Source organism: Phalacrocorax carbo, chromosome 1, assembly GCF_963921805.1.
Source record: "Phalacrocorax carbo chromosome 1, bPhaCar2.1, whole genome shotgun sequence".
NCBI classification, from domain to species: domain Eukaryota; kingdom Metazoa; phylum Chordata; class Aves; order Suliformes; family Phalacrocoracidae; genus Phalacrocorax; species Phalacrocorax carbo.
The window spans coordinates 216,914,933-216,926,346 of NC_087513.1; the positions used below are offsets into that span (position 1 = coordinate 216,914,933).

At 52.7% G+C, this 11,414-nt stretch overlaps 1 protein-coding gene and 2 long non-coding RNA genes across 4 annotated transcripts in view; 1 reads left to right on the top strand and 2 right to left on the bottom strand.

Moving 5' to 3' along the window:
* The window catches only part of POLD3 (DNA polymerase delta 3, accessory subunit), a 31,391-nt gene extending 29,902 nt beyond the window's left edge, over positions 1-1,489 (bottom strand). For both annotated transcript variants that reach the window (XM_064441592.1, XM_064441591.1), the window contains exon 1: positions 1,309-1,489. In XM_064441592.1, coding sequence (XP_064297662.1) covers positions 1,309-1,368 — 60 coding nt within the window. In that variant the 5' untranslated portion in view covers positions 1,369-1,489. The remainder of the gene's footprint in view (positions 1-1,308) is intronic.
* On the top strand, positions 850-8,631 carry LOC135311605 (uncharacterized). Its single transcript, XR_010371256.1, has 3 exons — positions 850-939; positions 4,944-5,031; positions 7,536-8,631. It is a non-coding gene; the product is annotated as an uncharacterized LOC135311605 (long non-coding RNA).
* Positions 4,896-11,343, bottom strand: LOC135311604 (uncharacterized). The gene is made up of 3 exons (XR_010371255.1): positions 10,903-11,343; positions 6,354-6,467; positions 4,896-6,201 (listed from the first exon to the last, which is right to left on the bottom strand). It is a non-coding gene; the product is annotated as an uncharacterized LOC135311604 (long non-coding RNA).
* Between the last annotated feature and the right edge of the window lie 71 nt (positions 11,344-11,414).

An 11,414-nucleotide genomic window follows, 5' to 3' on the forward strand; every position in this document is an offset into this window, starting at 1 on the left:
TTATTGCTCTCCCAAACAACTGCTGGGGATTTATCAGATTCCTGCCACCCTCGCCCACCACGGGGATCTCTGGCTGCATCGCAAGTTCAACAGTACGTGTTAAATCTCCGTAGACTACAGCTCTAATCCCAGCCTTGCCACTGACGTGCTGTATTATTTAGACAAGGCATGTCTTTTATAGCTGCTTCTCCTCCCGCTCTGCCTTTTTAAACTAATCCTCAGGCTGGGACCTCTCCCTGTTTCAAATAATCCTCAGGCCAGGGCCTCTCCTGTCTCAAACACAATTAAATTAAATTTTATTACTCTAGCAGTTTACTGAAATAAACTGTAACGACATAAGCAGTTCACGTTAATACAGCCGCTTTGACATACAAGATGCAACAACTTCACTGTATCACTTTCTAGGCAAAAAACTTTGTTTTAAAAGAAACACAGACCATTTTTTCTGAGTTGTCCTAGAAAAAGCAAGGCTTCAAGAGGCTAGAGGCAACAAGTAGTCATTTTACTTTTAACCTGATAATAGTTGTCCAGACTGCCTCAGCCTTTCATGGAAAAACCCAGTGTTTCATACACTTTTGTTGTTTATACCTTGAGCTAAAACACTGATGTCACTTTTCTTTGAGGAAAAACAGGTCGCCTATTAGGGAGCATAGGGAATTTGGGGAGAGCACTTTTCCTGTGATATAAATGATGCCACTACCAATTATCAGAGACACTAAATTAATTTTAAGTCAAAGGGGGGCAAAAAAATCGTGGCAAAACCAGCATCTCCTGTGCAGCTTGACAGCCCGTATGAACGCTACATCGTGACCTGCGGAAAAGCAAACACAGCACACCCAAAGATAAGCAACGCCCGAGCAGAGGGCCCTGAGGGGCTGCGGAGGCCTCCCTTCCTCCTCGCCTGGTGGGAGGAGGCAGGGCACCCACGCGTGTCCGCAGGTGGGTGCGACGGGGGGGGGCACGGCCTCACCTGCCGACTGCCAGCGGGAAGCAGCTGCTCCCGGCGGGTTTGGGGCTGTTTGAAGGCAGGCAGGAGGGGGTGAGGGGGACCCTGCGTGACACCCACACATGCTTCCACACCCCCAGAGCCGGGCTTGGGGCCCAGCCTGAGGGGGTCCCCCAGAGGCGCAGGCTGACACACCCCACACACGCCCCCCAAAAGGCAGCCAGGCTGAGGGGGGGGGGGGGGGTGTAGGAAGGAGGCGTGGGGCTGTAGGGAGTGGGGGCATCGCTCCCTCCTGAGGGGGGTCGCGTAATGGCGGCGCCTCGCGCACCCCCGCCCCCCGCAGCCCCGCCGGCGGGACTCACGATGCGGTTCTGGTCGGTGACAAACTCGTCGATGTTCTCGAGGTAGAGCTCGTCCTCCATGGCGGGCCGGGGGAGGGACGGAGGAGGGAGGAGCCCGGCGCCGTTCCCGCGCAGCTCAGGGCCGCGGCCGCCGGCCCCCCGCCATGGCAACGCGGCCGCGACGGCGCCCGCGCGGGGGCAAAAAGGAGCGGCTGCGCGCGGGGACGCCGCCTGCGCCCGCCCCGCTCCGGCCAGGCCACGCCCCCCGCCCGTCTCGGCCGCGCGCTGTCCCCTCGCGCATCGCCGCGCTCCGCCTCCACGGACCCACGCCGCCCCGCCACAGCCCCGCGGCCCCATAGGACCCCCTCACACACCCTCACGCCATCCCCTCACAGCCCCGCGGCCCCATACCACCCCCTCACACACCCTCACGCCATCCCCTCACAGCCCCACAGAGCCCCATACCACCCCCTCACACACCCTCACGCCATCCCCTCACAGCCCCACAGAGCCCCATACCACCCCCTCACACACCCTCACGCCATCCCCTCACAGCCCCGCCGCCCCATACCACCCCCTCACGCACCCTCACGCCATCCCCTCACAGCCCCGCGGCCCCATGCCACCCCCTCACACACCCTCCCGCCACCCCCTCACAGCCCCACAGAGCCCTATACCACCCCCTCACACACCCTCACGCCATCCCCTCACAGCCCCGCGGCCCCATACCACCCCCTCACACACCCTCACGCCATCCCCTCACAGCCCCACAGAGCCCCATACCACCCCCTCACACACCCTCACGCCATCCCCTCACAGCCCCACAGAGCCCCATACCACCCCCTCACACACCCTCACGCCATCCCCTCACAGCCCCACAGAGCCCCATACCACCCCCTCACACACCCTCACGCCATCCCCTCACAGCCCTGCCGCCCCATACCACCCCCTCACGCACCCTCACGCCATCCCCTCACAGCCCCGCCGCCCCATACCACCCCCTCACACACCCTCACGCCATCCCCTCACAGACCCAGAGACCCACGCCGTCCCTTCACAGACCCACACTGTCCCCTAACACGTCCCCACAGACCCATACCATCCCCTCACACATCCTCACACCATCCCCTCACAGACTCACGCCATCCCCCCACGTCCCCATGTTGTCCCCTCACATGTCCCCACATTGTCAACTCACAGCCCCACGCCATCCCCTCACATGTCCCCATGCTGTCCCCTCACATCCCCACACCATCCGCTTACAGCACCATACTGTCCCCTCAGAGCCCCACACCATGCTCTCATCCCCACGCTGTCCCCTCACATGTCCCCATGCTGTCCGCTCATGTCTCGTGTCTCCACACTGTCCCCTCACATCCCTACGCCACCCCCTCACAGTCCCACACCATCCCCTCATGTCTCCACACTGTCCCCTCACACGTCCCCACACTGTCCCCTCACATCCCCACACTATCCCCTCAGAGCCCCACACCACCCTCTCACATCCCCACGCTGTCCCCTCACAGCTCCACGCCATCCCCTCACGTCCCCACGCTGTCCCCTCACAGCCCCACGCTGTCCCCTCACAGCTCCACGCCATCCCCTCACATCCCCACGCTGTCCCCTCACAGCCCCACGCTGTCCCCTCACAGCTCCACGCCACCCCCTCACATCCCCACACCATCCCCTCACATCCCCACACTGTCCCCTCACAGCCCCACGCTGTCCCCTCACGTGTCCCCACGCTGTCCCTGCACAGCCTCACAGCCTTCCCACCACCCCGCTGCTCCTCGCTTCCATCGTCCCAGCACCTTGCCCCTGACATCGAGGGCAGGATGAGCCATGGCACGGAGCAAGGGTGGATAAACCGCCTGCTGGTTGGGAATCACCACTTTTCCCTTTTTCCAATTTTCCTATTTTTTCTCACCAGAATGGTGCAGGCAAGCCAGGCACTGGAGTCTTGCTGCTCCCTCCCCCAAGTAAATGCTGCCGTTGCTAAAGGGCAGGGTGAGGCGTTACTTAAAACTGTTCTTAGTTAAACTGTCCCCCTACTTCCACAGGTGAGCACTTCCAGCACTTCTCACAGCACCTGCTAAATATTACTCCATGCTTTTTTTTTTTTTTTTTTTTTCTGGAGATAAATAGCAAATAGTAGAACAAGAGATTCCCAATCTTTAATTTCCAATCCCATCCTATTTGTGCCCCATTTTTAATACAGCCCCACAGTAAGATGAGGACTTCACTGATACATCTATATTGTTTTCTAAACACTTCTCCATGACAAAGTTAATTTAAAATATGACAAAGTCTATGAGGGGGTTTTGAGTTGTTTGGGGTTTTTTTCCCTTTCAGTGTGGATTATACTACATTTTATTCGCTGTGTTTCTTATTTACCTGTCCTGGCTGGTTTATAACATGGTCCCACACTGGGTCTGAGAGATGGCTGCTGCTGGGAGAGGGACGGCTGGCATCTCCCACCCTCCCTTGACCCGAATCCCTCATCTCCTGCACATTTATCAGCTTGTTTTATCCCAATGAATCATTTCTTTTCCATATACCATCTAGCTAGGTGAGTAAGGTGTTGCCTGCAAATTGAGCCTGAGGTTTAAATGGTCAGGAACAGTCCATAGCGTATGAGCCGACCCTGAATCGATTCCACAGGCCTCTCCCTTCGCTGGGAAAATTAAGCTGTTGCGGCAGGGACCAGTTCCCCTGACACTGCACGCAGGTGGCTCGCTTCATTTTACTGACAGTTAGGGAAAGGAACACAAAAGAAATAAGTTCTTTGTGTCGAACACTGCCATGACATCCGTTTCTGTGGGAGAGAACTGATGCATGCTTCCTCTGCCCTCAGTGTTTTCAGGGGGGCTGCAGTGCTGAGCTGAAAAACGTGCTTTTAGGGTCAGAAGTGAGTTTCTCTGATGCAGAGATCACTGAAACGTTAGCTTTATGAGCGTTGGGTCTTTTCCTGATTTATATATTGTCTCTAGGAGCACTGGCTCTGGGAAATCGAGAGGCCCCATAGTCGAGGCACTATGGAGTGCCACAGGTTATGGGTCTGAACCACTCATCAGGAGAATTTCAAATGACATTTGAGTGTGTGAGATGGGTGCGTTCCCGTAGTGGCACTGAGAGATGTAACAGAGGAGGAGTAGAGACAGGCTCTGCTAGTTTGCAAGGAATGATCACAAAATTAGCCTTAACATCTTAAAGGAGTAAACTTCCTCTGGGTGCCCACGGTCGTGACACCAGCCTTAGCGTTGGTGATGCTGCAAAGTATTAATTAACAAGTGCTGAGCAAGAGCCTTTCACTCCGGGAAGTCAGAGATTTTCTTTCTGATTTCAAAAGGAAAAGGAGAAAGGTCAAAATCATTGCCCACATACTGCTCTTCCTTATGAAAAGGCAATGATTTTTTTGCAGATTCTGGGACTCGCTGGTTATTCTTGTTGCTAGTACGAGACGTCTCCAGGTCTGCCCAGAGCTGATGAGGAGTCATTATGCAATTTCACCTTGTGAATCAAGTCCAGGGGCAAAAGCGTTCCTACCCAACAGTGCTTGAAACACAGCAGCTGACAAAGAAAGAAATAAAAGTTACAACCTGTGACCAAAGCATGGAGCAGTTTAATATTAATGCCCTTTTATGCCTTTCTTACAGCTGAAGTAAAAAGAAATGGTGATGCGACAGACAGAACCACTTAAACTCCTGAAATATCACCACAGAGAGGGATACAAAGAGGCTTGGGGTAAGTTGTGAGACTTCCCTGAGTTTGTACGTCAGATCAGGATGGAGGAGGAGAAGAACCAAGGTGTGCTGGTCCCATTTGTGACTTTATGCTCTGAATGCGTTGATTCCCATACAAAGGTTGCAGTTGTCAGCTGCAATGAGCTCGAGGAGCAGGCCTGTGTGAACCTCTTGAGGTCCAACAAGGCCAAGTGCAGGGTCCTGCCCCTGGGCCGGGGCCACCCCGGTACCCACACAGGCTGGGGGATGGGGGGATGGAGGGCAGCCCTGCCGAGAAGGGCTTGGGGGTGCTGGGGGTGAAAAGCTGGACACGAGCCGGCAACGTGCGCTCGCAGCCCAGACCCCCACCCGTGCCCGGGGCTGCATCCCCAGCAGCGCGGGCAGCAGGGCGAGGGAGGGGGTGCTGCCCCCCTGCCCCGCTCTGGGAGACCCCCCTGCAGCACCGCCTCCAGCTCGGGGCTCCTCAGCGCGGGACAGACACGGGGCTGTTGGAGCGGGGCCAGAGGGGGCACAGAAATGCTCCGAGGGCTGGAGCCCCTCTGCTGCGAGGCTGGGCTGGGAGAGCTGGGGTGGTTCAGCCCGGGGAAGAGAAGGCTGCGGGGAGACCTTATTGCGGCCTCCCAGGGCTTAAAGGGGGGCTGTAGGAAGGGTGGGGGCGACCTCTTTAGCAAGGCCTGCTGTGACAGGCCAAGGGGGGATGGTTTGAAACTAAAGGAGGGCAGATTCAGACTGGATCGAAGGGAGAAATGTTTTACGCTGCGGGTGGTGAGACACTGGCCCAGGTTGCCCCGAGAGGTGGTCGATGCCCCATCCCTGGGCACATCCCAGGTGAGGCTGGACGGGCTCTGAGCGACCTGATTGACCTGAAGGTGTCCCTGCTCACAGCAACGGGCTGGACTAGATGAGCTGTAAAGGTCCCTTCCCACCCAACCTGTTCTGTGATCCTATGATGAGTGGAGGTCAAACAGGTTGGTAACTGAACCCTTGTGGATCTCATTTTCCAGCTAAGCTAACCAGGGATGTGTGTGATAACCTGGCCTGTTGTTTGTGATCTTATCTCCGCTTGCCCTCCAACCTGGCAAATATTGCCACTTTTCAGGTTGTACATACTGGATCCAAGGTATAAACCAGGTGCATCTCCCCGATATCCCTGTAGGCAGCAGGAATCTCACTGTAAACCAATTAGTTTCATTCTCAGCTTTGGTGGTTTTGGGAGTCCCATTTTATTCTCAGAGAATCTGGGGGTTTGGTTTTTTATTTTTTTTTCCCCGTGAAAAAGCCAGAAAAGGAAATCTGGAAGGAGGGGCAGCAGTGGGGACTCACACAAACCCCGCAGAGCTGTCCTTGGGTCCCATCAATCCCTCCTGAGGAAGGCAGAGCCTGCAGCAGTCACCCTGGTAGCATGCACAGTCCAGTTTTCGGTGCCAGCATCAACACCTGTCACAGTACAAAATGAGTTTAAAACATCTCCTTACAACCTGGATGACTTTGGCAATTATTTTTTTGCATCATAAATTTAATGAATGCTACGCTAAGCTTGGAAATAGCGTAAGGACAGCACTAGTTGACCGGGGAGCTGCACAGATCCTTATGGTGTGCAGTGAATGCTGTTAGTTTGCACTAATTAAACTAGAGCTGAGTAGCTACAGACTGGCCCGTTCACTTGAACAAGGAGCTGAAGACTAGAACCTACCTTGTCTCCTTTCCCTGGGTGGAAATTATCTTTCACAGCTAAAATACATAAAGTAATTTAAAAAGAAGGAAAAAAATGGGAACAAGAGGAATAATCTCATTGTAATGCAGCAAACGGACAGATGCTGAAGAATACGTGTCTGGGATTTCTCTTGCACAAGTGGAGATGGCAGGGTGTATGAATCCTAATCTGAAAATATTTTGGGGGTATTCCCTTAAAAGGTCTGATAATACTCTTTTGTATAGGATTTAACATAGTCTCAGATGAGGCTCTGAAAAAAAGTACATTAAGCATACGCTCCTCTTTAAAGAAGTAGAGAAGTGTTATCCCCGTTTCAAAGATGACGACACTGAGACACAGAGAGGTTATGTGATTTGTCCAAGAATCTTTCAATACTCCCAGGTGTAAAGCCCAAGTATCCCGACTCCCAACCTGTTTTTTCTCAAAGCACTATAAAGGATTCTTTCAAAGATCGCTTGTTAGTAACAAAATGTCTTGCACTTACAGCTGCCCACAGCCAAAACCACCAGCAACAGCAGAAACTGAGCCCGAGGACTCATAATAATGGTTGTTTCACAAGTGCTTTCCAAAAAACCAAAAAAGAATGGGCAGAGCCTCTGGAAATTTATTATATATAGCAGCTGGCAAGCATCCGCCTGAGGAGGAGTTGGAGTGAAGGGAGTTCTGCTGAAGTTCTAATTAATGCCGTATGAGGGGGGACTTCCTTAAGCAACCCAGCTGAAGGGAGAACAGAAATGTAGAGATCCCAGTGTCAAAGCACAGTTAATTCAATCTGTCCAAAATTCATCTAGGTACTGGCACCCATTTCCTTTTGGAGCTCATCAAATCTATTGGAGGCTTCTGGAGATCCAGTTCGGGGGCAGAAACGCATCCCATCTGAGCCAAGTCGGGATTTCAGTTACAAAATGAAAGTCATTAGACAGATCTATAAGGAGACACAGAGCCTGTTCTTCCTCCTTTCTTCCACCAAGATAAATTACAAATAACCAGGTAGAACTTGTGGGGTCTTTTCAGTAGGAAACCTGTGTGATGGGTGAAATGCAGTTAAGGAAGGAGTCAAGGCGATGACTCAGTCCTTAACAAAATGGATAATCACAGCTGGAAGACTTAGGATCAAACACCCCTAGAAGAAAGAGTGGGAATTAGATTCATAGAATCATAGAATCTGTGATATCATAGAATCATTTATGTTGGAAAAGACCTTTAAGATGATCAAGTCCAACCATTAACCTAACACAATTAATTTGCTTCTAGGCTTGCAAGGGACAGAATCAGTACAGGCAAGTCCATAAACTAGACTAAAAATTGATATCAGAGGAGGCAGCTACATTTGAGACAGATGCAGATATTTGCAAGGCTTAATTGTCTTTTCTATGGGCTTTTTTATGCATGTTCACAATAAAAAAATCCTGAGATGCTCAAAGAGGGAGGCAGCAATAATGCCGACAAGGGAGGTACATCTAAGAAGCTAATAAATTTCAGATGGAAGAAGAATACAGGAGGAGGGGTGCACCTCCCCTCTGACAAGCAGCAGAGAACAGCAGCGTGACTGCCAGCAGCCGGGCGCTGCCTATCTCAGTTACCCAAATTGCTCCTGGCACCGCTGACTGCACTGACGACTCTCTCCGCTAGTGACACGGAGAGTTTTAGACATCCAGCATATGTAGAGACACCTACATTTAAGTGTCTTAATCTGGAGCTGGTTCCCAGTCCGCTCACATGTTTTGTGGTGCGTCACGGTGCCACATGCCTTCGTGGAGAGAAATGCTGCACTGTTAATGGCATGAGCAGGTAGACTTACTTTTATACCTTGTATGGTCTTTTGTGCCAAGAGTTTTTGTACTTTTATATAAAAAGTCCCTTCTCAACAAATAAAAATGCAAGGTTTAAGCACTATAGTAGAAAAAGGCACCTGTAGCCAACTGGGAATGTATCAGCCAGAAGAATATAATCCCAGAATCCCGGACTGGTGGGGGCTGGAAGGGCCCTCTGGAGCTCACCCCGTCCCACCCCTGCTGGAGCAGGCACCCCCAGAGCAGGGGCACAGGGCCGCGTCCAGGCGGGGGGTGAATGTCTCCAGGGAAGGGACCCCACAGCCTCTCTGGGCAGCCTGTGCCCCTGCTCTGGCACCCTCTGCTACCACCAAGCCCATGTTATCACTTGAAACAAAGATGCCTGAGATAACATCTTCAAAAGCCACATTTCATCTTCATGACAAATTTCCCATGTTGAGTCATATTAGTAGCCGGCATTTCTGACTTCAGGTCATTCACTAACCCCCACATCTCATTCCAAGCATGTTCTCAGGGCTGTTTGCGTGGGAAGATTGATGGAATAGTTCCCCTATGGGCTCCTGTTCTTGATGTCTTTTATTTCAAGATAATCAGTGCGCCTTAGCACGGAGTATTTGGCATTGATTCAATCGTAGGATGGGCACAGACGGAGCTGTGGGAGAACAGCTTGTTTTCCAGCAGCAGTGCGGATCTGTTTCCACAAGCAGACAGGCTATTAGGGAAGATAAACAAGAGTAACCGCTAGGAAATAATGAAAATCCTCTGAAGAATGACCGCTGATAAAGCAAAGATGAGAACGAGAAGCAAAGCATCTCCCCAAATAGAGGGCAGTGCACAGTTGCAGCACCCTGGGGACAAGCAGGCCAGGAGGGACTGGGAGCAAACGCTTAGGCGCCAGCTCAGCCGTGTCACATACTGTGCCCAGGGTGAGGAAACAGGGCCGCTCCTTCCCTCCTCCCTACCTTATACTCTAGTCGAGGAAAATAATAAGAAAATTTAAGCTACCCCTGCATTGCAAGATCTGAGCCCTGGGAATAGGGTGAAGTTCTTTCATGTCCCTGTACATCTTTACTTTAGTGCTAGTGAGACTCAACTTCAAAAAAGGCTGTTTTTTTGAAGGCTGATTTGGGGAAAAATAACCCATAACAAGATCGATATCTTGCAGCAAGAAACAGCAATTCTGAAAAAGGCCCATTACAGGCATGAGTGGGGTCATCTACTTAACAGAGCTTGCAAATGGCCAAACAGCAACAAGAGCCGATGCAGCCTGTGAATGCATCAACTTCACGTCGCGGCGTGAGCACCGCGTTTCCAAAACCATCCCTTCTCGTGCAGTTCCCTTTTTGAGTCAGCAGATGACAGCTGGACACCACGCTTGCCTGTCAGCCCTGGAGCTGCGCGCTGCCAGCCCGGGCGATGCGGCTCTGCTGCTGTTGCTGGGAGTGGCGAGAGAGCTGCGCTACTGCTCAGCTTATGCAAACCGCAGCGAGAAGGGCTCCCCTCAGCCTCCCCTTCTCCAGGCTAAACCCCCCCAGCTCCCCCAGCCGCCCCCCAGCACACTTGTGCTCCAGACCCTGCCCCAGCCCCGCTGCCCTTCTCTGGACACGCTCCAGCCCCTCCAGGCCCTTCTTGTCCCGAGGGGCCCAAACCTGAGCCCAGCATTCGAGGTGGGGCCTCCCCAGGGCCGAGCACAGGGGCCCCATCCCTGCCCGGCCCCTGCTGGCCACACCAGTGCTGACACAAGCCCGGGGGCTGGTGGCCTCCTTGGCCACCTGGGCACTGCTGGCTCATGCCCAGCCGGCTGTCAGCCAGCACCCCCAGGGCCTTCTCCGCCGGGCACTTCCCAGCCCCTCTGCCCCAGGCCTGGGGTGATGCCTGGGGTTGGTGTGACCCAAGGGCAGGACCCGGCACTTCACTTTGATGACCTTCACGCAGCTGCTGCTTCATGGCAGCCTCAGCTCATGCAAACTATGGCTGAAATGGGCCCACTCCCCTTGATCCCCACCACTCAGTCTGCGCTGGCACTTCTGAAATCACCTGCTGCAATGCCTTAAAGAGCTGAGCAAGCTGAAGAGTAACCCGTTATAAACCAAGAGCTGGTTTTTGGGTGAACAGGGTTGCGTGATCCCACGAGCAACGGTGATCTTGCACAGCTCCGATGGGCACAGAGCCCCAAAGAAGGGCATTGCTGGGGAGGGCACACAGCGATGCCACGTTTAGCCGGAGCGCACCTCGCTCCGGGCAAAGTCACTCACTCCATGAGAACACAAGGACACAGATCCTCCCTTGAACGCAACAAATTTTTACCTGGCAAAGGCTGGGGAAGGAAGTTACAAGCATTTAATCAGTGTTAAAATAAACTCACGTGACCCCGCGGTGTGCTGGAGTGTTTCTTTCATGGTCACAACAATCCCATCACTCCGATGGCATCGTGTTTGTTTTGCTGGTAACGAAATGATACACATCCTCCTCCTCCTGCAGTCCCGTGCACTTTCTCTCACGCTCTTGTTCTCTCTTTTTTCTTCATTTCACTGTAGTTCTCATGCATTATTCTCCTGGACTGACGTTGGCGTTTGGTTTGCGGAAGGAGGGTGCAGGTCCTGACACATCATTCAGCATTTTTTTCTTAAAAAAAAAAAAGTCTCTTTTCATCTTTTGTTTTTTCCTCCTTTAAGTTTCCTGCTTTGAGCTTTCTGGATGATTTCCTGTCCTGGGTTAATGTGCCTGGTAACTGTAAAATTACACTTTTCACCTTCAGGGCATTGCACGTGCGTGTCTTGGTGCTGCAGATTGGCTTGAGGGCAAAAATGAGTTTACTGAAGTTCTTAGCTGAGGATTTCTTTTCTGTTTATGAAAATGCCATGGGATCTGGTTCTG